The sequence below is a fragment of the Medicago sativa genome, chromosome 7 (genome assembly GCF_051527215.1).
Source record: "Medicago sativa cultivar Bolivia chromosome 7, Bolivia_mono, whole genome shotgun sequence".
Taxonomy (NCBI): Eukaryota; Viridiplantae; Streptophyta; class Magnoliopsida; order Fabales; family Fabaceae; genus Medicago; species Medicago sativa.
In genome coordinates, this window is record NC_140755.1 from 73,214,509 (window position 1) to 73,240,904 (window position 26,396).

At 33.3% G+C, this 26,396-nt stretch overlaps 3 protein-coding genes across 3 annotated transcripts; all 3 read left to right on the plus strand.

Moving 5' to 3' along the window:
* The first annotated feature begins 3,278 nt into the window (after positions 1–3,278).
* On the plus strand, positions 3,279–4,911 carry LOC146908287 (protein LURP-one-related 15-like). Its single transcript, XM_085724217.1, has 3 exons — positions 3,279–3,675; positions 4,294–4,521; positions 4,639–4,911. The coding sequence occupies exons 1-3, from the start codon at positions 3,430–3,432 to the stop codon at positions 4,774–4,776; spliced, it is 612 nt and encodes a 203-aa protein (XP_085580343.1). The 5' UTR covers positions 3,279–3,429; the 3' UTR covers positions 4,777–4,911.
* A 2,665-nt stretch (positions 4,912–7,576) lies between these two features.
* LOC146908288 (protein LURP-one-related 10-like) lies at positions 7,577–9,154 on the plus strand. Its single transcript, XM_085722993.1, has 3 exons — positions 7,577–7,948; positions 8,536–8,763; positions 8,869–9,154. Exons 1-3 carry the CDS (start codon positions 7,703–7,705, stop codon positions 9,004–9,006), a joined length of 612 nt encoding a protein of 203 aa, XP_085579119.1. The 5' UTR covers positions 7,577–7,702; the 3' UTR covers positions 9,007–9,154.
* Positions 9,155–23,087: 13,933 nt separating this feature from the next.
* On the plus strand, positions 23,088–24,634 carry LOC146908289 (protein LURP-one-related 10-like). Its single transcript, XM_085722994.1, has 3 exons — positions 23,088–23,455; positions 23,940–24,163; positions 24,284–24,634. The coding sequence occupies exons 1-3, from the start codon at positions 23,170–23,172 to the stop codon at positions 24,422–24,424; spliced, it is 651 nt and encodes a 216-aa protein (XP_085579120.1). The 5' UTR covers positions 23,088–23,169; the 3' UTR covers positions 24,425–24,634.
* Positions 24,635–26,396: the final 1,762 nt, after the last annotated feature.

Sequence of the window (26,396 nt, forward strand, 5' to 3'; positions counted from 1 at the left end):
ATCATATTATTAGGGTAGTGTTAACTTGTGCCCTTAGGGCACATGTTAAGAAACCCAAAAGAAGAAATGTTTTCTTAAATTTTGTGCATTCAATGCATTTAAAAATTAAAGATTAAATAAAATGCACACATTCCAATAATTTATTTCTATGTTTGAATCATTAACTTGTGCCTTAAAGACATAAGTTAATATTTCCCATATTATTATTAATAATTTGTAAATTGTGCACCACCTATGCGTAGGAGATCTAAGCATAGGTGGATCTAAACATTCGGTATATGTGTGTCTAAAATTTTAAAGAAAAAATAATGCAGGTTATATTAAAAATAAGAAATAACTTTGTTTTTTATCAAAAAAAAAAAGAAATAACTTTGTTTAATGCAATTCAATTATAATGAAAATTGTGTCATATCCACTTTTAAAAGAATATTTCTTTCTATATAAGTTACAAGACGGTCATGTAGTCACTGATCACTTATTTTGTTACATAGTTGACTGTTCACAACTTTTGTAGATGACAAAACATGTCCAACACTTGCAATTGTTACCGATAAGAGCAAAATCAACTTCAAAAAGTTTATAAATCATAACAAATATGTTGCACTTATTTGTTTCGCGCGAGAGAGAAGTGTTTTTATATAGTTGTGTGTTTTATTTATCAAAAAAAACTTTGGGAAATGGATGAGTGGCTTTAGCCACACATGACCACAAATTCGATCTGCCTTTGATCTTGGACATTTCATTGTTTAGCTTAGGAAGAAAATTAAACTAACTTGAACCGCTATGAGTTTGATAAAATTGCAGTGAACTGTTAGTGGTTTATTCGAATCGAAAATAATGGAGATAAAGGTCTGGCACACCTTTTTTTTTGGTTTCAAACCGAACTTAAACTAAGTTTACCAAACACAAAATTGTTTCTTTTTGTTCTTGAAAAGGATTATAGGTAGACTTTGCCGGTAATACGTCGTGATCAAGACTTAGGTATTTTGGGGTTAGACCTATAAATAGGGATAGGGTCCCAACAACACATTTGTATCTTCATCTTAGTGTAACGTTTGGTTTGTTTGGTGTCTTTATGCGACGTTGTTTTTTTTTTTGTTGCGGAGTCCGCTCGCTTTAGATCGATAGATTTCAATTCAATGCAGATTCAATCAATAATTTTGGTGTCTTCAACATTAGAGATTCATAAACATAAGTATTTCAAACACTTTAATTTTGTCATATTTGTAGCCTTTGTCATAGTTGTAAGCAATTTATTATTGTATCCTATTAACATGTATGTTGTGAGTTTATTCAAAGATTCATCATATTTGATTGTAGCAATTTTGAATTTGGGTTGTTCGATGTAAATCTTCTATCAATTTGAATAAATGACTTTTTGAATTTTCGCTTTTCATGTTTAACTGATTATTTGTGAACTGTTTGGAACCAACATTTTATCATTGTTTTGAAAAGGCAAAAAAATAGTAGTTTTGTTTTGAGAAAGGATATGTAAAAAGAAGGTCAAATACAATTTTTGGTCCTTTTAGTTTGACAGAATTCTCAAGTTAGTCTTTTAAGTTCTGAAATTTCAATTATGTCCTTTTAGTTTGACATAATTTCCAAGTTAGTCCTTTAAGTTTCAAATGTTTCAAATAGATCATTTTAGTTGATAAACTATTTCACTGTTACCCCCTGCTGTTAGTCTCCTTTTAGAGAGAAAATTGTGCTAAAATTGCAGAAAAAGGATTATAAAAAATAAGCTTAATAGCAGTTTTGGCCCCCCTAACAAAATTAAATACAAAACCGCCCCCTAAGTATTGTCCCTATTGCAGTTTTGGCCTCCCAGGTCAATTTTGACAAAGTCAAAGCTGACGTGGACACCACATGTGTAATTTTTTATTTTTAAAAAAAATAAAAAAATTAATTTTTTTAATTAAAAAATAAAAAAACTATTTTTTTTACACACGTGGCGTCCACGTGTGCATTGACTTTGTCAAAATTGGCCTGGGGGCCAAAACTGCAAAAGGGGCAATACTTAGGGCGGTTTTGTATTTTATTTTGTTAGGGGACCAAAATCGCAACTTCTTAAAACATAGGGGTCCAAAACTGCTATTAAGCCTAAAAAATATAATTTCGCTTTTATTTTTCAGGTGGTGTTTGCCTAAGTTTAACGGTTTGGAGCTAGCATTACATGGCCACAAACACAAAATAACAAACATCAATTGTCCCCTAAAAAAACAAAAAATTAATATTTAGGGATTAAATTGGAATAAAAGAATAATCTCACTACTGAAGGAAAATTTTACCTTAGTGGTTGTGGTTTTCAGGAGTCGGCGGATCATCTTTTCATTACATGCCGTCATTTCATCCAACTATGGACACCTATTCGTAGCTGGCTTGACATCTCTTCAGTCGCACTGCTGGCACTCATGACCATTACTACCAATTCGGTCAGCTAGGTGGTTTCCCTAGACAAGCACATCTGTTCTTGAAAACCATCTGGTTCGCATGTGTTTGGACGATATGGAGAGAAGTAAACAATCGGATATTCAACAATAATTTTTTAGAGCTACGTCAACTGCTAGAGAAAAACAAATTACTCTCTTTTACTTGGCTCAAGGCTAAATCGATAAACTTTGCCTACACTTGCCATGAATGGTGGCGACACCACTAATATGTATGGACATTTCATTGTAATTACCTTGTTACTTTTGGCAGCTAGCCTTAGCTTTTAGCTCTGCTGCCTTTGTACTAACTTTTGTTGGCTTCCCTTAGCAAACCTTGTGTCAGGGGGTCACTTATTGTGTTAATATATCTCATTTTGACTTGTTCAAAAAAATTGGAATAAAACAGCACAATCACAATATTTGGGTCAAAATTGGAATTCAGACTAATTAATTACAGTAATTTTTTTTAAGAAACAAAACTAATTTTTGGTTCATGGTTGATTATTTTTAGGTTGATAAACAAACAAACAAAACTAATTTTTTTTGTCAAGAAAACAAAACTAATTATTTATTAAATATAGAATCCAACAACAAGGTGTGACTATATAATAATGTGCCAAACAAGTCTAGTTTATTATAACTTGTCACCCGTTTATGTTTCTTCTAGTTTTATTTAATATACACACGTCCAAAAAAATTTACCAAAAAAAGACAATATTCTAAGCCATAAGATCTGTCAAAAAATCTTAATCCATAAGAAATATGAACAATAATATATACACAGCTAATTTACATCAAAGCACCTTCCTGGTAATCTTCTTCATGTTCTGTAACTTACTTTTATTCATGCTAAAAATCAATTAAACCGTTACTATATAAGAAAGATTCATTCTCAATCCCATTATTCATTTTCACATACATTTACCAAAAAGAACAAAACAAGACTCAGTTCTCATCACAAAGACAATTTTGAAGATCTATAATCTTCTTCATCATCATCATGGCTTATCCTTATCAACCACCGATGCCGGCACCCACCACCACCATATTCGGCTCTCAATATTGTGCTCCTTATCCGGTGGATTTAGCGGTCGTGAAAAAGGTAATGACCATGGCAGACAACTTCACCGTTAAAGATGTCAATGGCAACGTCGTGTTTAAAGTGAAAGGTTCTCTCTTAACCCTCCGTGACCGCCGTGTCTTGGTTGATGCCTCCGGTAACCCCATCACCACCCTACGTCGCAAGGTATGTACAACTTTATTAAGAAACTTTGCTTTCATATTTTTATTTTAATGCTCAATATTTTAATTTTGTGATGAGTTTTTCTACATATATGATATTTTATTTTTTAAATAAAGAGTAGGACATCCGAGAGTAGACTCACGTGGTTGCATGTTGAACTTTATTTTTTGATAAGACGTAACTTTATTACATTTAAATAATATTTAATACGAAAAATGTATGTGTTGTAAAATTATATATTTTGTAACTTGAAACTCTTTATATTAAAGTTTCTAAGTTAAAAATTATGCAATTATAATTTAGTTGATGATTAATTTTAGTAATCTTTTCAAAGAGAAATATGATCTATTTTACTCATACGAGCTCATATGTAAGTTATTCATTTCCTGCACGAAAAAAAAAAGTTATTCATTATCAACTAAAAAAAAATATGGTTTTGCTCAATGGAGTCTTAGTTTGTGAATTTCAATAATTGGTTGATTGAAATCCAAAAAAAAAAAAAAAGTAAAAACATATATACTAGAGTGTTATTTATTGTTAAAAATTCATATTATCCATTATACTTCATATATCTCAATAAAGTGTTGTTTAATGATTCATTAAGTTGTACTAGTGGTGCAGATAGTGACTATGCATGATCGATGGGAAGCTTACAGAGGAGAAAGCACAAATTCTAAAGATTTTATATTTACATTGAGAAAATCATCGCTATTGCAGTTGAAGACCAAACTAGATGTGTTTCTAGCTGGTAATACCAAAGAAGATGTTTGTGATTTTAAAGTCAAAGGTAGTTGGTTGGAACGATCTTGTATTATTTATGCTGGTGATACTAACAACATTGTTGCACAGGTAATTAATAAGCATCTTGTAAATTCAAGAGTATATAAGGTTTTACTTTGATTGGATTATCACTTAAGGACATATACTAATCATAAATCAATTTTTGGGATATTTTTGTTACTGCAGATGCACAAAAAGCACACTATTCAGAGTATTTTAATTGATAAAGACCATTTCGTAGTCACTGTCTATCCCAATGTTGATTACGCTTTCATAGTGGCATTAATCGCGATTCTTAACGAGATTAACGAAGATGATGATTGAGATTGGATGATTAGGGTTTTATATTGATCAAATGTTGGGTATTGTATTGCCATTTTTTTTTGGTGGGGGGTGGTGGTGTATTACAATGTTTATCTCAATGTTGAGTATTGTATTATATTACAACGAATTATTAAATTAAGTGATTTGCGTAACATATATAAATTGATTGAAGTCATTGCTATTTTGTATTTGTTGGGAGATTATAAATTATTCCAATACTAAATTCAATATTCTAAAATAGCGACATGTAAATATCACACAAAATACTTTGTTGTGCTTTTTCTTTTTAAATAAAGAGTACTTATCTAGAGTCAAGATCTGCTTAGATTAGCCAAAGAAGTCATCTTATGAATACACCACTTTTGACATTATAAAATAAAACACCACAATTGTGATAAATCATAAACCTATTATCTTTGATTTCAACCATTTACACTCGTTTATTTTTATACTTTCCAAAACTTGGGCTATATTATATTCCTTGTGATAGGAACCCAAAATTAAAAGATAAATGATAATCAGACACATTTTTTACACAAATATAACACTAGGATCAAATTCATAATTTACATATAGTTACATGGGTGTAATTGGATTTTCCCATTGAAACTTTTCTCTTTCTATATCCCTTTTTCTCTTTCTTCACATGCGTGTTCTCTGATCCATCCACCCTCCGTCCTAGTTTCTCTCTCTTTGATTGTTGCCTTCTTTCTCTCTATAAACGCCCTCCTCTTCCTCTTCCGACTTCGCCACCGTATGTAGCCATCACCACCTCCAACCCATAACCTCTCCGCCGCCTTTGTCAATTGTAGTACAAATGAAGTCGCAAGTTTTGGAAAAGACAAATATATTAGGATCAGAGAGAGGAGAGAGAGAGAGAGAGAGAGAGAGAGAATATTTGCATAAGATAAACAAGTGATTGTCGACGGAGGGCGATGGCCTGAAGATAATTTAGGCGACGATGGTTGTAGAGGAGATAAGTGAAGAGGACAACATCGTTTGCATTATATATATATATATATTGATTGAAGTCATGACTATTTTGCATTTGTTTAGAGTTTAGACATGATAAATTATCCGAATATCGAATTCAATTTTCTAAAATAATGACATGTAAATATCACACAAAATATTTTGTAGTATTTTTTTCATTTTAAAAAAAGTACTTATGTAGAGTCAAGATGTGCTAATATTAGTCGAAGAAGCAATCATATAAAGACACCACCGTTGACAATCTAAAAAATACGCCACTGTTGTGAAAAATCAAAACCTATTATCATTGATTTCAACCATTTACACTCGTTTATTTTTATACTTTCCACAACTTGGGTTATTTTATATTTTTTGTGATAGGAGCACAAAATAAAAAGAGAAATGATAACTAGACACTTATTTCTTCACATGTATCTTCTTTGATCCATTCACCCTCTGTCCTAACTTATTTCTCTTTCATCGTCATCTTCATTCATTCTTCAAACACCCTCCTCTTCCTTTTTTGTTGTCGTTGTCTTTTGCCATCACCACCTCCAACCCATAACCTCTCATCTACCTTTGTCAATCATAGTACAAATGAAGTCGCAGGTTTTGGACAAGACGAACACATTATGGTTGGAGAGAGAGAGAGAAAGAGAGAGAGAGAGAGAGAGAGAGAGAGAGAGAGAGAGAGAGAGAGAGAGAGGAGATACAGAGCTGAGAAGAGTGTGAAAATGAAATTAAAGATTGTACTATTTTACCCAAAATAATAATTTTAGTAATTTTTTGTCAAAATAAAAAAGTTGTTTTGGTAGTTTTATTAGTCAAAATCCTTTTGTAACCCTAAAAATTGTTACTAGTGTGAAAATGAAATCAAAGATTATGTACTATCAATCTCCTCTAACATTTTATTTTTCCTATTGCTCTAAAAAAATGTGCATCCTTCGTTTTTATTTCGTTTTGTTCCAATAGAAATCATTCATATGTAAAAAAAGAAACTGAAAAATATTTGGTATTTATATAGCCACACAATGCCTAATGGAGGATCCGCCCATGACACTATACTGAAACTTATTATGTTATACTTTAAAACTCATAAGAATTCCCATTTATATCAAATAAAGAGAACATTTTATTTTTCAACCCTGATCGTTCTTTTATTATTTAACCTAATGGACCAATTACTAATTATATACAAAACCCTAATATATCTGAGATACTAGTTAAGAAAACAAAAAGAGAGTGCATTGAGAAAAATATATTTTACACTTTTAAAAGTTTAGTAACAATTTCAAAAATATTATACTATATTTGTTTCCTTAACTAATACCCTACGATATTCAGGTGAAAATTGAAATCAAGACTAACTAATTTCGGTACTTATGTTAAGAAAAAAAAATCAATATTTTTTTAAAGAAAAATTCAATTTTATTATTTATAGAATCCAACAACAATGTGTGACAAGATAACAATGTGCCAATGCAACAAGTCTACTTATTATTACTTGTCGACCATTTCTGTTTCTTCTTATCATCGTCGCTACAATCTCTATTGTCCCTACGTGTACACAAGCGCTAGTTTTAGTATAAACACACGCACACACAAAAAATTGACCAAAAAAGACAAGATATGTCAAAAAAAACTGGTAATACATAAGAAATAAGAATAGTGATAATGTGATATATATATATATATATATATATATATATACACACACACACACACACACACACACACACACAACTAATTTACATCAAATCACCTTCCTGGTAATCTTCTTCATGTTCATGTTCTGTAACTTATTTTTATTCATGTTAAAATCAATCAAACCATTACTATATAAAGAGATTATTTCTCCATCCCATTATTCATTCTCACATACATTAACAAAAAAGAACAAAACAAGAATCTTATCTCATCACAAAGACAATTTTGAAGACCTATAATCATCAATATGACTTATCCTTATCAACCACCGATGCCGGCACCCACCCCCACCATATTCGGCTCTCAATATTGTGTTCCGTATCCGGTGGATTTGGCGGTCGTGAAAAAGGTAATGACCATGGCAGACAACTTCGCCGTTAAAGATGTCAATGGCAACGTCGTGTTCAAAGTGAAAGGTTTTCTCTTAACCCTCTGTGACCACCGTGTCTTGGTTGATGCTGTTGGTAACCCCATAACCACCCTACGTCGCAAGGTACTTTCAACTTTATTAAAAAACTAATTTTCTTTCAGATTTTTATTTTAATGCTCAATATTTTATTTTTGTGATGAATTTTTTTTATATATACGATATTTTATTTTTTAAAACATAACTAGTAGGACATCCGAGTGTGGACTCACGTAGTTGTGCGTTGCACTTTATTTTTAGATAAGACGCTACTTTATTATATTTCAATAATATTTAATATGAACAATTGTATGTGTTATAAATTTATATATTTTGTAACTTGAAACTCTTTATATAAAAGTTTGTAAGTTAAAAATTATCCACTCATAATTTAGTTGATGATTAATTTTTGAAATCTTTTCAAAGAGAAATATGATATATTTTACTCAGAGCTCATATATAAGTTATTCACTATAAACTCAAAAAATTGTTTTGCTCAATGGAGTCTTATTAGTGTGGGAATTTCAATAATTGGTTGATTGAAACCAGAAAAAAAAGTAAAAATATAAATGTTAGAGTAATGTTTATTGTTAAAAAATCATATTATCCATTATACTTCATATATCTCAATAAAGTGTTGTTTAATGATTCATTAAGTTGTACTATTGGCGCAGATAGTGAGTATGCATGATCGGTGGGAAGCTTACAGAGGAGAAAGCACAAATTCTAAAGATCTTATATTTACATTGAGAAAATCATCGCTATTGCAGTTGAAGACCAAACTAGATGTATTTCTAGCTGGTAATACCAAAGAAGATGTTTGTGATTTTAAAGTCAAAGGTAGTTGGTTGGGACGATCTTGTATTGTTTATGCTGGTGATACTAACAACATTGTTGCACAGGTAATAAAAACCATCTAGTATATACAAGAGTATATAATGTTTTAGTTTGATTGGATTATCACTTAAGGACATATACTAATCATAAATCAATTTTTGTTACTGCAGATGCACAAAAAACACACTATTAAGAGTATTTTAATTAATCTAGACCATTTCGCGGTCACTGTTTATCCCAGTGTTGATTACGCTTTCATAGTGGCATTAATCGTGATTCTTAACGAGATTAACGAAGATGATGTTTGATGATTGGATGATTAGGGTTTTAACCATTTTTTAGGGTGGGGGGTGGTGGTGTATTACAATGTTTATCTCAATGTTGAGTATTGTATTATATTACAACGAATTATTAAATTAAGTGGTTTGCATAATATATATAAATTGATTGAAGTCATTGCTATTTTGTATTTGTTGGGAGATTATAAATTATTCCAATACCAAATTCAATATTCTAAAATAGCGACATGAAAATATCACACAAAATACTTTGTAGTGATTTTTCTTTTTAAATTAAGAGTACTTATCTAGAGTCAAGATGTGCTGAGATTAGTCAAAGAAGTCATCGAATGAAAACACCATTGTTGACATTCTTAAAAAAAAAAAAAACACCACAATTGTGATAAATCATAACCTATTATCTTTGATTTCAACCATTTACATTTGTTTTGTTTCAAAAAAAAATCATTTACACTTGTTTATTTTTATACTTTCCACAACTTGGGCTATGTGATATTCCTTGTGATAGGAACCTAAAATAAAAAGAGAAATGATAATCTGACACATTTTTGACACAAATACAACACTAGGTCAAATTCATAATATCCATATAGTTACAGGGGCGTAATTGACCTTTCCAACTGAAACTTTTCTTTTTTATATCCTTTTTTCTCTTTCTTCACATGCGTGTACTCTGACTCATCAAAACCTTTCGTCCTAGTTTCTCTCTCTTTTATCGTCGCCTTTTTTCTTTCTACAAACGTCGTCCTCATCCTCTTTCGACTTCGCCGCCGTATGTAGCCATCACCACCTCCAACCCATAACCTCACCACGCGGTTGTCAATTGTAGTACAAATGAAGTCTCAGGTTTTGGACAAGACAAATATATTAGGATGAGAGAGAGAGAGAGAGAGAGAGGGCGATGGCCTAAAGATAATTTAGACGACGATGGTTGTATAGAAGATAAGTGAAGAGGACAATATGGTTTGCATTATATATATATATATATATATATATATATATATATATATATATATATATATATATATATAGAAATTGATTGAAGTGATGGCTATTTTCTACTACTTGGGCTATGTTATATTCCTTGTGATAGGAACCAAAAATAAAAAGAGAAATTATAATCAGACACATATTTTTTGACACAAACACAACACTAGTGTCAAAGTCGTAATTTCCATTTAATTGTAGTGGCATAATTTGCTTTTCTCTTCTGAAACTTCTCTCTTTTTATCGCCCTTTTTTCTCTTTCTTCACACGTGTCTTCTTTCATTCTTCAAACACCCTCCTCTCTGTCTTTCGTTGCCGTCGTCTGTAGCCATCACCACCTCCAACCCATAACTTCTCATCTGCCTTTGTCAATCGTAGTACAAATGAAGTCACAAGTTTTGGACAAGACAGACACATTAGGGTTGCAGAGAGAGAGAGAGAGAGAGAGAGAGAGAGTTGCAGAGGAGATACAGAGCTGAGAAGAGTGTGAAAATGAAATTAAAGACTGTGCTATTTTACCCAAAATAACAGTTTTAGCAATTTTTGTGAAAATAAAAAGTTGTTTTGGTAGTTTTATTTGAGTTAGTTTTATTAATCAAAATCCTTTTGTAACCCTAAACATTGTTACTAGTGTGAAAATGAAATTAAAGACAATGTACTATCAACCTCCTCTAACATTTCATTCTTCCTATTGCTTTAAAAAAAAAAAGTGCATCCTTCGCTTTTATTTCGTTTTGTTCAAATAGAAATCATCCATACATAAACAAAGAATTTGAAAAATATTTGGTATTTATATAGCCATACAATGCCTAATGGAGGATCCACTCATGACCCTAAATTGAAACTTATTATGTTATACTTTAAAACTAATAAGAATTCCCATTTATATCAAATAAAGATAACATTTTATTTTGCAACCCTAATGGTTCTTTTATTATTTAACCTAATGGACCAATTACTAATTATATACTAAACCGTAATGTATTTGAGACACTAGTTAAGAAAACAAAAAGTATTCCATTGAGAAAAATATATTTTACACTTTTAAAAGTTTAGTAACAATTTCAAAAATATTATACTATATTTGTTTCCTTAACTAATACCCTACGATACTCAGGTGAAAATTGGAATCAAGACTAACTAATTTCGGTACTTATGTTAAGAAAAAATGTTCAATATTTTTTTAAAGAAAAATTCAATTTTATTATATATATATATATATATATATATATATATATATATATATATATATATATATATATTCCAACAACAAGGTTTGACAAGATAACAATGTGCCAATGCAACAAGTCTAGTTATTATTACTTGTCGACCATATCTGTTTCTTCTTATCATTGTCGCTACAATCTCTATTGTCCCTATGCGTACATGTGCGCTAGTTTTAGTTTAAACACACGCACACCAAAAAAATTGACCAAAAAAAGACAAGATATGTCAAAAGACTCGTAATACATATGAAATAAGAATAGTGATAATGTTTGTGTGTGTGTGTGCGCGTGAGAGAGAGAGAGAGAGAGTTGCAGAGGAGATACATATTTGAGAAGAGTGTGAAAATGAAATTAAAGACGATGTACTATTTTACTCAAAATAACAGTTTTCCTATTGTTTTGGTTGTTTTATTTGGGCTAGTTTTATTGGTCAAAATCCTTTTGTAACCCTTAAAATTGTTACTAGTGTGAAAATAAAATTAAAGATGTTCAAAGAAATGGTTAAATGCTATTCTCATTTATTCCTCAGCATGAGCTTGTTTAAATAGTGAGATTATAACTTAATTATCTCCTTATATAAAGGGCAATAATAACAATAGAAATTACTAGAAATATTTTAATAAATATTCCAACACCCCATTCAAGTTGGTGCATAAATATCGATCATGCCCAACTTATCTACTAGATGCTCAAAGATGGGTCTAGCCAAACTCTTGGTTGGAATATCCGCAGTTTGTTGACTAGAAGTTACAAAAGGGAGACATATGATCCCAACATCCAGTTTCTCCTTATGAAGTGTCGATTGATATCCGCAGTTTGTTGACTAGAAGTTACAAAAGGGAGACATATGATCCCAACATCCAGTTTCTCCTTTATGAAGTGTCGGTCGATATCAATGTGTTTGGTTCTATCATGTTGGACTGGATGATGAGCTATACTAATTGTTGCTTTACTGTCAGAGTGTAATTTCAAAGGTAGGTTGATTTTCATCTTGAGTTCATTAAGGACTCTTTGGTGTTGGTCTATATGGCTATTAGGTTACCAAGCTGGGGGGGGGGGGGGGGGGGGGGGGGGTTGAATAGCTTTCTGAAAAGTTTTTCCGGAGTTTTAGTGAAAATCTATTTTAACAAAATTAACTATTGGAATTGTGCTCGAATAATCACAAACAATGAATCAAAAAGACAAATATATGAGCAATAAGATTTAATCTTAGAGTTGAGAGATTGACGATACAAATCTTAGTATACAATCAAACTTTAATCAACCTTGAACAATATGCAAAACTTATAACAATTTCAAACCAAACCTATGCGAACAAAAATACTATGTTATCAAATCAAAACACAATACATGTGTGATTGAAGAATTGAATAGATTTTGCAATCAATTGATCTAAGCAAATTATATGAACCCTAATTCAATGAATTAGATTAATTTTCAATGAAAAACAACTTAGATCAACACTAGCAATTATTCTATCAATTATTCAATTAATCACATGCAATAGTAAAAAGTAAAGAGGATAGGGAAGAGAGATAACACCGATATTTTTTATAGTAGTTCGCTATTTCTCGTCCTCGCTAGAGCTACGTCTACTCTTCTTGATGAAGTATGTAACACCCTACTTCTAATAAGCGGTAAAACGCGCGAATATACGAATATATCCTAGAAATAGATGCTACGTCATCAAACGAAAACAAACATGTATAAATTATCAAGTTGCATAACATAGCAGCGGAACATATATAAACACCACGTGAATAACATCTTCAAATCTCATGATAATAAATACATCTCTCGATCTCAGATACAATCAATATCTTAACTCCAAAACTACATAATCAAAACAGAATCCAGCATGCAAGTACTACCCTAGATCAGAGCCCTAATCTAGACACTTGCACATAAAAAGAGGAACTCTGCTCCTCGGCAACATCAAGCATACAATCTAAGCATCCTGCACTCCATCTACCCGTCCATACGGAAAGGTAGGTGGTAAACCACTGAGGGTTAGCATTACATCATCATAATCCATAGTAGAATTAACAAGAACATTGGAAATTAAAGATATATTCAAGAACGATGAATAACAAATTATACATGTACTCACAAGCATTCACAACATTCATATCATTCGAGATCATTCAATGTTATCATTCCAAGTTCATATCAACAAGTGTATCATACACGTATCACAATTTCAACCATGTCAATTAACAATTAACAAATTCAATCATCATGCACAACTCAAATGCATTTCAATTCACCAACAATGTATGCAATGGCTCTAGACTCATCTAGATGCATGTGGTACCAGATCACCTCAAGGTCGTCACCTTCGATGCAACAAAAACATTGTAATCACCTCAATTGGATAAAAAAATCCGCCACCATCAGTCATGAATACATGAACATATGACTCGACTACAATGCATATGTTCACACAAACAAATCACCTCAACATCACCAATACTTGTATATATGCAATCAACAACAATTCACCACCACTTAATATATATATATATATATATATATATATATAATCACCAACAACATCTATAATTCAAGCAACATATAATTGTCACATATATACACCACCAATCATCTTCACATAAGGTATAACAACTATCCATAAAGGATTCATAGGCAATTGGCTCACAAAAATCATTTTCAATCAAGTTCGTCTCCCAAAGTCACAACATTAAAAATAATTGAGCATTTAAGTCAAAACCAAGTAAACAAGTTCCAATGCCTCAACTAAGTATACCTCTAGGCTACATATGAGTGCAGTAGAGGATACCTTGGCGTTTCACCGGCCAAGTGTGACGAAATCATGAAAAACTCAAAGTTCGTCTCACTTTATCATTTTTCACAAAAATTATCATTTCGAAAGGAAAACAAGTTCAAACTTGATGAAATCAGTCACAACCATTTTTAGAAATCTTATAAACATTATACAACTTTAATCCCACTTCAATTTCCTGAGAAAAACAAGTTTTCGGAAAAATCGACGTTTGGACCCTTTTTCCAAAGTTAAGTGAAAGTTCACAAACTCAAGTCCAATTCGATTCAAACCATGTTCCAGTAGGATTAAGTGCATAAACAGAGGTTTAACAAGTTAAAAGAAACATTTTAGAAAGCCCGGATTGGTCCCCAAGTGCACGAAGCGAAGAAATAAAAGTGGCTGAACTGGGAGTTGCACGCTTAAATGTCCTCTGCACGCTTAAGCGTCCAAGTTCTAGTAGCTTCTGGACTTAGCACGCTTGGAGCACGCTTAAGCGTCCTAACTCCAGGAACCGCTCGCTTAGAGTACGCTGCAACATGCTTAAACGTGCTGTCTCAGTTTCTGTCAAAAATTGTTACGGGTTCAACCCTCCTTCACCCAAAAATCCCCATTTCAAATCCCCAATTCACCCAAACGAGTTTCAGAAAGTGTTTATGGATCCTAATAGTTATAATGCATCTAAACAAACATGAATCATGCATTAGAAACAACAAAATGGCTCATTTCATCAAAATCATAAAATTTTCTCAAAACACCAACACAACCACAAATCTCCTCACAAATCCATAAACAACGATTCCAGTTACACCAATTCGGTTCCAACAGTTCAACAATCATCAACAACAACTAATGAACACAAATTCACGCACAATTCAACACCACAACTTCATTTCTTATCAAATTTGCTCAAGAACACAATATACCAATATTTATGCATTTCAACATGTTAATTCACATACAATCATACAATTATCCTATATATCATGTTCTCAAACATAACAACATCAATTATGCACGAATTTACATCAATTAGAATCAATTCATCAATTTCACAAAAATGGGTAAAAAGGAAAAAGTTATGAATTATGGTTGAATTCTATCCCTCTTACCTCTAGCACCAAGAATCTTTAACCCAAGCTTCAATTTAGCTCCTAGATGATGAATTCATCTTCTAGCTCTAGCCTCCAACCCCTTTCTCTTGTTCTTCTCTTCAAACCCTTTCCTTCTCTCTATCTCTATCTCTTATCAATTGCAAATGTTGGTGAAAAACCCTATTCCTCTACTAACAAGAGCTTATATAGGTTCTATCTATTGGGCTCAACTCACAACACTTTAATGGGCCTAACCCATTTCTATTCCAACCAAAATGTTACTACTCACTTAACGGTAAAATGTAATACTAACGGTCACCTACCGGTAAATAAATAATTACTACACTCTCTCTAGTGACTTAGTAAAATAACACTAATCTCACTAAGCACTAAAAACAATCCTCATCAAAATCACAAAATTACCCTTACTCTCAAAATGACCAAAATACCCCTAAGTCCAAAATGACTAAAATACCCTTCTATCACGAATTCTACAATTCCTAACCGAAAATACACACAGAGGCAAATAATCACATAAGAGCACATATAACACACACATAATAAATAAATCTAGCGAAAAATTGGGTTGTTACAAAGTACACCTTCACCAAGGTCATCCACTAAGTAACAAATGTGGATTACAATGTGTTTACAAGAGTTCCTTGAAATTAAACCTAATTTTTCAACCCCTATGCAAACACTCCCCCAAACTCCAAGTAACTCTTAAATTTGGTGCTCCTTGAATCTTCGGATCCTTGATTACCTGTTCACTCAAGTTTTGGATGCTACGTCCGGTAAACGAACCCCCTTCGACTTCAAGAACGGTTAGAAAGACCCCCAAGTCCTTTGGAGGTGGAATGAGATTATTCACTCCCTTTGAAGCCTTGATTAAGCCCAATCAATCTTCTTGAAAGAACCAACTTACAATCCCTACTAGCACCCTAGCAAATCAATGTGACTCAATGTACAAAGTGATTCTAAGAAAAAGTGTTTAATCTTGAAGAATGTATGAACAATGAGTTTTTGAGACCTAGAGAGAATAGTTGCAAATGATTCAATGAATTAAGAGTTATGAGGAGAAGACAATATACAGGGGAAGGTAGTTAGGCTAAATTTTCGCACAAAAACAACTGTGTGAATCGATTCATTAAACAACTGACTCGATTCACACACCAAGAAAAATAAGCCCAGACACAAGGAGAGATTGTGAAGATATATGCAAGTCATGTGATAAGTGAAACGATTCAAGCTGCCCATATGAAGGTCTGAATCGATTCAGAATTGATGTGAATCAATTCAGAGCGAGTCAGAGAGTATAATGATACGACTCAAAACTGAATGATATGATTCAAACATAAATTGATTCATAAACATCATGAATCGATTCATATCAAGTCAGAGACTTAAATGAGACGACTCAGAACTGAATGATACGATTCAAACATGAATCGATTCATAAACATCATGAATCGATTCATATCAAGTCAGAGACTTAAATGATACGATTTAGGCAAAGTTGAATCAATTCCTGCAGATAAAGGACACGAATGAACAGATACCAATTGTTTCACTAGGGTGCTTTAATAGAATCTAAAATGAAAAGCTAGATTAACAACATCTAAACTAAACAACATAGAAATAGAACCAAAAAGGCCAACATCATCAAAACTATGGCTAGAGGCTTCATTTGGATCCATAGTCCTTCACAAATACCTTGAGTCATAGCTCTTAACTTCTGCACTAATTCTTGCTACCACTCCTTGTTTCTTGCTCCTCCAAGTCACGACGTTACCCCACACATAGGTATAATACCCAGAGGTTGATCTTCTATCTGTGGCTGAACCCGTCCAGTCAACATCAATGAATATAGAGACACCTCTTTCACTAGTCTTCTTAAAAAATAATTCCTTTCCAGGATTTGCCTTCATATATCTTAGTATTTTATAAACGGCATCAAGATGTTCCTCAAAATGAGAATGCATAAACTGACTTACTACACTGACTGAGAAAGCAATATCAGGTCTTGTATGTGATAGATAAATCAATTTACCTACCAATCTTTGATATCTTCCGGTATCGACATGAACATCCCCTTTATCACAAAGTTTTGCATTAGGGTCCATGGGAGTATCTGTTGGTCTATAACCGCTCATTCTTGTTTCTTTCGAGAGATCTAGGATGTATTTTTGTTGCGAAAGTACAATTACCTTCTTCGATCTTGCAACCTCCATACCAAGAAAGTATCTCAAGGATCCTAAGTCTTTGATTTCAAAGTCGAAAGCTAGTTTTTCTTTCACTCTTGCCATTTTAGCTATATCATCTCCGGTAAGAATCAACATAAACTACGAGTATAAAGATTTTTCCATTATGAGAGAACTTTGTGAACAAGGTATGGTCAACTTGACCTTCAGTATACCCTTGTTTTTTCATGGATCGAGTGAATTTCTCAAACCAAGCTCTAGGAGACTAATTTAATCCACACAAGTACTTTTGTAATTTACAAACATTTGAGCCAAATTTATCTTCAAATCCAGAGGAACATCCATATATACTTCTTCATCTAAATCTCCATTGAGGAAGGCATTTTTAACATCCAACTGATGTAGTGGCCAATCTAGGTTCACAACAAGAGATAACAGTATTCTGAGAGTGTTCAACTTTGCAACAGGAGCAAATGTTTCTGAGAAGTCTATGCCATAAGTTTGAGTGAAACCCTTAGAAACCAATCAAGCTTTATACCTTTCAATCGATCCATCTGAATTATACTTTACAGTAAACACCCACTTACATCTCACGGTCTTCTTGCCATATGGTAGTGTCATAACACTCCAAAGTTTTGTTCTTTTCAAGGGCTTTCATCTCCTCAAATACAACTTCCCTCCACTTGAAAACTTTTAGAGCATCCTGTACATTCTTTGGAATCTCTACACTAGACAATTGGGAGGTGAAAGCAGAAAAAGATGAAGACAAGTTTGAATATGATATAAAATTGGACATAGGGTGTTCAGTGCAAGATCTAACAGGTTTTCTAATGGTTATGGGAACATCTAAATCAGGATTCCTAATATGACTTTCAGAAACAGAGATAGACTTACCTTTCCTTTTTGTAGGAGGTTGATTATTCCCCGATTCAGACTCATGGCAGTGTTTAGATGTTGACTCATTGACTTCTCCATGGTTTTTCCAACTTCAAACATGTTCTCTTTAGAGGACTCGTCATTTTGTGGCATTTTAATTAGTTCGTTTTTATCATTTTCAATATTCTCATTGTTTTCTTCATAAGAAAGTGTAGGCTCGGATTTATCAAGTTCCTTAATCATAGAATAAGTAAGTTCAGGTGGTGAATCATGGCCATTTTCTATAGGTCAGAAGTACAAATTCTAGAATTTTGTGATATAGGCAAGAGAAAATCATTTAAAAGACTTATGTCCTCTGTTAAAAATGAGTCTTCCTTCAAATTCCCCCTGAAGATGAACATCATAAAAAAAAGGATTGTTTTCAAAGAATGTGACATCCATAGTGACAAAAAATTTCTTGTTTTTGGGATCAAAACATTTATACCCCTTTTGAGTTGGAGAGTACCCAACAAAAACACATTTTATAGCACGGGGTTCAAGTTTTCCAATGTTTTTATATTCATGAACAACAGTTGTGCAATGGTTTTCCAATGTTTTCCAATGGTTTGCATTATATATATAAATTGATTGAAGTCATAGCTATTTTGTATTTTTTAGAGTTTGGACATGATAAATTATCCGAATACCGAATTCAATATTCTAAAATAATGACATGTAAATATCACACAAAATACTTTGTAGTATTTTCTCTTTTTTAAAAAAAGGAATTATCAAGAGTCAAGATGTGCTAAGATTAGTCGAAGAAGCCATAATATAAAGAAATCGTCGTTGACATTCTAAAAAAAAACACCACTGTTGTGAAAAATCAAAACCTATTATCTTTGATTTCAACCATTTACACTCGTTTATTTTTATACTTTCCACCACATCAGCTATGTTACATTCCTTGTGATAGGAACCCAAAATAAAATAGAGAAATGATAACTGGACACTTATTTTTTGACACAAACACAACAATAGGGTCAAACTCGTAATTTCCATTCAATTTCAAGGGCATAATTTTCTTTTCTCTACTAAAACTTCTCTCTTTTTATCGTCCTCTTTTTGTCTTTCTTCACATGTGTCTTCTTTTATCCATTCACCCTCCGTCCTAACTTATTTCTCTTTCATCGTCATCTTCTTTCATTCTTCAAACACCATCCTCTTCCTCTTTCGTTGCCGTTGTCTATAGCCATCACCACCTCCAACCCATAACCTCTCATCCACCTTTGTCAATCGTAGTACAAAACCTCCAACCCATAACCTCTCATCTACCTTTGTCAATCGTAGTACAAATGAAGTCGCAGGTTTTGGACAAGACGGACACATTAGGGTTGGAGAGAGAGAGAGAGAGTGAGTGAGTGAACATGAAATTAAAAACTATGTACTATCAACCTCCTCTAACATTTCATTCTTCCCATTGCTTTAAAAAAATGTGCATCCTTCGCTTTTATTTCGTTTTGTTCCAATAGAAATCATTCATACATAAACAAAGAATTTGAAAAATATTTGAATAGTTTGTCTAGTTGTTCAGATGTTAGTGAAATCTCTTGATCATAATTACTTGCCTGAAATGCACGACTTTGGTTACCACTTTTCGTCTTCCAATTTGAAGGCTTACCATTGAGCTTTGAACATGTTTCACGCGTATGCCATACACGTTGATGACATGTCATCTTACATTATTCTTAGCATGTTTTTCAGTCATTTTTAGTAGGTTTTACCAGCAAAACAGATGAGTATTAGATCAATTGCCTATGATTTCGGGACATTTGTATTGTATTCTATATTTGAGTTTGTAATTCTATTCTTTTTGAAACATAGCAATTTTAGGGTGCTCTTGATGTAATTCAGGAAGAAATCAAGAAAATCAGGCAAAGCAAGACATCCGAAGAATTATGTGATCCTTGGGAAGATGAAGAATGAAGATTCAAGAGGCCTCAGGAGACTTTTCAGAGGAAGGAATTCAGTTCCCAAGTTCCAAGACATCTTACATTGAAGAAAACATCTAAACAGGCGAAGAAACACAGGCATTTCAGCACCAGCAGTTGCACTGAAGCGCCCAGGCGCACTGGAAGGGGCGCTAGGCGCCCAGAGGAGCAACAAAAGCGCCCAGGCACATGCAGAGGCACTAGACACCCAAACCTGCAAGGCACATGCGCCTGGCGCATGGTCTGGGACGCTAGGCGCCTAGTGACTTGCGAAAAAAGTCACTTTTTGTGACTTTTTCACCCCTAGAAGCCCATGTTTTTAGCCCAAGTCAGGTGGAAACTTTCCCTATAAATACCGCCTTCATCATTCATAATTTCTCGTTCAAAACTGGAGCACTTCAAGAGGAAGGCGATTTTAGAAACCAATGAGGAGTTCTATCTTCTCCTATCTTTTCTAGGGTATGTTTTCATCTTTTTGTGTTTTGTCTTAGTTATCATGTGTAACTAGATATTTATAGGCTAGGGGTTCTAAGATGAACCTTTATTTGTTTTGTCTTAGTATATTTTTTGTTCGCTATTAAGTTTTATTGGGATTAATTTATTTCGGCTAAGTGCCCTAGACTTGGTACTTATGTTGTGACGGGACCTAATATTGATGCTTATATCTTGATATTTATATCTACCTCTCTAGGGAGTAAGTAGTTAATAACTAGATGAAAGATACCGAAAGCGAGTTGACTCTAGTAGTAAGTACTTAGGAGGTGACATTACTAATACTGAGTAAAATATGTTGAACCTAGGATGTAACTAGTTATTAATTAGGGAAATAAGTACCAAGGGGAGTGAACCGATACTAGTAAGTAAGACCATTATCCTCGACCTCTTGGTAAGGTAGATGCTGATAGGGATGCCCATTTGTAGAACTACCAAGGGGAGAAGGAGAATGTGCTATGAGTTTCCTAAGATTCATAGATGGGAAGACCTTCAGGAACATTGGCCTCCATTACCTTTGGAAATCTAGGAACACCAATTTAAGTCTAGGTTTCAATTACCTTTGAATTAGCAAGACCCCGCACGTAAGGATCACCGTGCGATCAGCAGTTGCAACTTGACAACTGACTAGGTTAGAACGTCCCAACGGCCTCGTCACTTATATAGTCTACTTAAGATAACTAAACGCGACATGAATGTTATTTAATTCAAACAAAATAAATAGGGGGATTCAAAAAGTCCTAACTGTTGCTTACTTTTCTGGAACCAAACAGGTAACTTGTTCTGTTGCAAATAGATAAAAATTGCACTCTCTAATCCTTACCTCTTTTATTTTATATCATCAAACTAAAATAAGTAACACGAGTTGTTTAGACGAAACGACAATCCCTGTGGATATGATACTCTACTTATTACTTTATTACTTGGTAAATGATTTGGTACTCTTGCCTAATCAGACCATCACACATTTACAATAATCACACCAAATTTTGTCGGACTTCTTATCACCAATAGATTTTTCCATGAAGGGGTGTGGTCGAAACAGAGGTCCAAGTAGCAATTGTTGTAGAGAATATAAATGAAGAGGTTTATGTGGAGTGGTTCAAATTTAGAGAGAGAGAGAGAGAGAGAGAGAGAGAGAGAGAGAGAGTAAAGAAAATAAATGTATAAAATACGATATATTTTGTGTTTAGTTACCATTCCTTAGACGAAGATAGTAGTATACAATTTCTCTAGCTACTCACGTATCAAAGTTCTGACACAACTCAAATAAGAATCCTACTCTGGCCCTAATTCAAGAGCAAATCCAAGACTAATTTTTTTTGTGACTAAAATAAAAGTGTCATAAAATTTGTCTAATATAATTAAATTAAAAACTATGTACTATTTCATCCAAAATAACAATTTTAGTAATTTTTTGTCAAGCTAAAAATAAAAGATATTTTAGTAGTTTTACTTGGGCTTGTTTTATTAGTCCAAGTTCATTTTGTAATCCTAACAATTGTTAATTATAACAATATTAACCGTCAATCTCTTCTAACTTTTCATTCCTCCTATTGCTCCAAACAGATGCACATCTTCACTTTTATTTCGTTTTGTTCCAACAAAAATCTTTCATATGTAATTTCTTTTTATGAAAAACAATTGAGTGAAGATAGCTATAGCCACACAATGCCTAATGCAGATCCACCCATGGCCCTAAACAGAAACATATTTTTTATACTCTAGAACTGTCAAGCATTTCCATTTATAATAAATAATGAGAATTTTTTTTGTCTGCAAGTCCTAGCTCAACTGGCAAAATGCCAAAATTGTTAGACCAGACGCCATTAATGGAGTTCGAACCCCGGTACCTCAACTTGTGTTTGAATTTATAATGGCTTTGCCATTTCATCTATCTACAAAAAAATAAATAAATTTTGTTATGTTGTCTAGTGAGTATAATTTACTTGACCAAAAAAAAAAAAGTGAGGTGCCCAGGTTCTAGTCTTAACCCTACATAATATTATGCATTGTCTCTATCAGTTTTAGGGAGACTTTTTTTACTTCCTCCATCCCTAATGAACCGTTTATTGTTTAACCCTAATGGACCAATTACTAATTATCTACTAAACCCTACTTATGCACCTCCTAATTAATTAAAACACATCATTAGTAAACTTACCCACTGATCTTTTAGCCTTCCTTTCATATTTTTGGTTTGCCCATAATACCCTTATTTACGATTAGTTGACTTCTCACGTGGGATTTCAAATTTTCAATCAGTGTTGTGTGTACCCTACGCGTTCATAAGCCACTAGTTTCATTTCATACACACGCACAAAAAAATAAAAAATACAATATCTTAAACCGTACGAATAATTTATCATAGCACCTTCGGTGGTATTCTTCTTCTTCTTCTTCCCTACCATCGATCAAATCATCAAACTATTATATAAGAAAGATTAATTCTCAATCTCATTATTCATTCTCACATATAAACTTAACAAGACTCTGATCTAATCACAGATACATTTTTGAAGTCCTATCATCATCATCATCATCATGGCTTATCCTTATCAACCACAGCCATATCAACCACAGCCATCTGCATCTGCACCGATACAGGCAGCCCCGAACGCCATATTCGGTCCTCAATACTGTGCTCCGTATCCAGTGGATCTTGCCATCGTGAAAAAGGTGATGACCATTTCAGATGGAAACTTCGCCGTCACTGATGTCAACGGAAACATTGTCTTCAAAGTGAAAGGTTCTCTCTTAACCCTCCATGATCGTCGTGTCTTGCTTGATGCTGCTGGTAACCCCATCACCACCCTCCGTCGCAAGGCATGTTCAACTTTATTCTCTCTTTTACGAATTTTCTTCCATTTAACAGTAATGTTTTCCCGGATTGATCATTTTTATTTTTTAAATCAACCGACAAAAATACTGAAATTATTTGGTCGAAGGTGATGATCTGAGTTTGAATCTCGAATCAACTTTTCAATTGTTATTATTGTTATTTCGTCTATCTGCTACACAAAATAATGGTCTCATTGTACCAAAATAAAATAAAACAATGATCAACATTTTGTTTTGTGAGGGAAACAAAGCTTACAACATTTCATTAGATATCACTATCAGCTCAATATTACATGGCGGTACATCAACAGAAATATGAAGAGTAGTTAAGAATGTGACCTCTCTAGCATGTATTAGTTACTTCATTCGCTTGTCTCAGGCTAAACTCGACATGAGAGTTTGTGAAAAATAAATTACAACATCCGTTTTCAACTGATATAGTACTGAATTTTGTCATGTTGTGGTGCAGATAGTGACTATGCATGATAGGTGGGAAGCTTATAGGGGTGAAAGCACAGATTCTAAAGATCTAATATTTACATTGAAGAGATCATCCTTAATCCAGATGAAGACCAAATTAGATGTGTTTCTAGCTGGTAATACCAAAGAAGATGTTTGTGATTTTAAAGTCAGAGGTAGTTGGTTGGAACGATCTTGCATTGTTTATGCTGGTGAATCTAACCACATTGTTGCACAGGTAATTAAAAATCCTCTTGTGTATACAAGAGTATATTTAGTTTTAATTAATTACGTTGATTGGATTATAATAAGTATATACTAAGCACAAATCAATTTTCATGGCATTGTTGTTATGCAGATGCACAAAAAGCACACTGTTACGAGTATTTTAATGGATAAAGACCATTTCTCAGTCACGGTTTATCCCAATGTTGACTACGCTTTCATAGTGGCATTAATCGTGATTCTTGATGAGACTAACGAAGATGAAAAAGATTGATGATTAGAGGTTTATGGTTTTATATTCATCAAATATTAAGTAATATGTTACCATGTATGGTTTGCATATTATATTGAATTATCCTGGCTATTTTTTGTTTGTTCAGACATATGTAAAAGTCACACAAAATACTCTGTTTTTTCTTTTTTGAAAAAGTACCTATTTAGAGACAAGTTGTTTGTGTTAATAATATGCTTGAATTCTGAAGTATGTCATTCATCCAAACTAAAAACGTAACTCATCCAGTCATATTTTATTACAATATTACTAACTAACTAACTGTAACAGATTTTACTTGAATATTTCTCTACAAAGGTATGATCACAAATGTAATAGAGCTAGCAATTAGGATTGAGTAAGATACAGATTAGGACGAGGTATACTCAACCATACCTCGTCCTTAAATATTGGTCGGACCGGACCATGATAGGATGAGTCTTAGGTAAGATTTGGGCCATGCTCACCTCTATATGCTTTCTCTTCTCCTTGCAAAGTTTCAACAAATCTGCAAAAATATGTTGAGAAGGTTTGCCATGTTATGACAGATCTCACATGTCATCTACAACCACAAGACGAAGTACCATTCGGAGTCACCAACAGCTGTGTCCTAAAATCGGAGTCACATGATAGATATATACTTACGACATATATATCTAGTATCAAAAAGCCTCTTATCGGAGTCACTAACAGCTTGTTGTCCTAAAATTTTCGTGAATCTACCTCTAAACTGTAATGCTATATGGCCTATTTGCCTGTTCATATCATGGCTCATCCTTTCTCCATCAAATTAGGATCGTATTGATTCCCTTGCTACATCTAGTCTCTTTATTCTGTGTCTACATCCAGCTCCATAAATTTTTTGAATCTTACCGCAATATTTTTGAGCGACTTTTCCCAAAGTGTAAAGGAACTTGAAAGCACTATATCTATATATTATGATATGAAATCATCTCGAGAGTCTAGGGTATAAACAAATAACCCACCCCCACCACCATTTTGCATTTGAAACGGTTAAAGAAGGGAAAATCAGCTCATAATGACACAACTGTCATTGTCCGCCTTGTTAATAACAAATAGTCAACATCATCGTTTCATTCGGTTTATAGACATTGTAGGATTATTTCTATTATTATTGCAGTTATCTAGATTATAGGACTATGATTGTATGCTATTATGTAAATTTAAGCACAGTTGCTGCAATAGAATAATCATCACATTATTTACCATTTTCTAACTGAAACCATCGCATCCTTAACGAATCTTTTGTTTTCATTGAATAGAAGCATCATATTAACACCCGTCCGGGTTCGGGGCACCTGTGAATTTGTGATTGTCTGATAACCATCCATTATAAAACCATGATGTACATATGTTCAGTATCCTTAGCATTTTCCAAGATTCCTACATAACTTGCTTTAAGTTATGACGAGTTAACTTCATTGACTTCCACCTCCCAAAATGGTTCCTCCACTAGTTCCATAAAACCTTCATTGTATAACCTATTTACCAGTATCCTCCATAAAATTCCCACATAATAATGCCTACTAGAACAATTTTTCCATTTACCACAGGAATTAACGTCATTACCTTCTATACACTGTATGTGATGCTTTTCTTGTGTTAGCACCTTTCGTTTCTTGAAACAAGAGATTATAGTCTAAAGTTTATACGATCCCTATCAAACATCTCGAAGCCTCCTTTCTAGCTCTTTTTATTTCATACCTCCTTTCGCATAAATATGAGCCTAGTGCAGTTCTGGGTTTTCGCACTATAACCCAGCAAGGTCAGCAAGTGAGGCAGATCCCAGTACAGCGGCAACACTTTTAGACTAATTGAACTCCCATTTTTAGTCTTCCGGGAGCAACATGAGCATGAACGTTTATCTTCAGACAAATGAAGAGAAAATGGCATATAGGATTAGTTGTCTAATATATGATTTATGAGAGACTTGGCTTCCAAAAAAACTTAGGCA

Excerpts from the sequence above, each read along its gene's own strand:
- LOC146908287 (XM_085724217.1), top strand. The coding sequence starts at position 3,430 with ATGGCTTATCCTTATCAACCACCGATGCCGGCACCCACCACCACCATA. Across the intron at positions 3,676-4,293 it reads TCACCACCCTACGTCGCAAG|ATAGTGACTATGCATGATCG; the intron begins GTATGTACAACT and ends CTAGTGGTGCAG. Across the intron at positions 4,522-4,638 it reads CTAACAACATTGTTGCACAG|ATGCACAAAAAGCACACTAT; the intron begins GTAATTAATAAG and ends TTGTTACTGCAG.
- LOC146908288 (XM_085722993.1), top strand. The coding sequence starts at position 7,703 with ATGACTTATCCTTATCAACCACCGATGCCGGCACCCACCCCCACCATA. Across the intron at positions 7,949-8,535 it reads TAACCACCCTACGTCGCAAG|ATAGTGAGTATGCATGATCG; the intron begins GTACTTTCAACT and ends CTATTGGCGCAG. Across the intron at positions 8,764-8,868 it reads CTAACAACATTGTTGCACAG|ATGCACAAAAAACACACTAT; the intron begins GTAATAAAAACC and ends TTGTTACTGCAG.
- LOC146908289 (XM_085722994.1), top strand. The coding sequence starts at position 23,170 with ATGGCTTATCCTTATCAACCACAGCCATATCAACCACAGCCATCTGCA. Across the intron at positions 23,456-23,939 it reads CACCCTCCGTCGCAAGGCAT|TGACTATGCATGATAGGTGG; the intron begins GTTCAACTTTAT and ends TGGTGCAGATAG. Across the intron at positions 24,164-24,283 it reads CTAACCACATTGTTGCACAG|ATGCACAAAAAGCACACTGT; the intron begins GTAATTAAAAAT and ends GTTGTTATGCAG.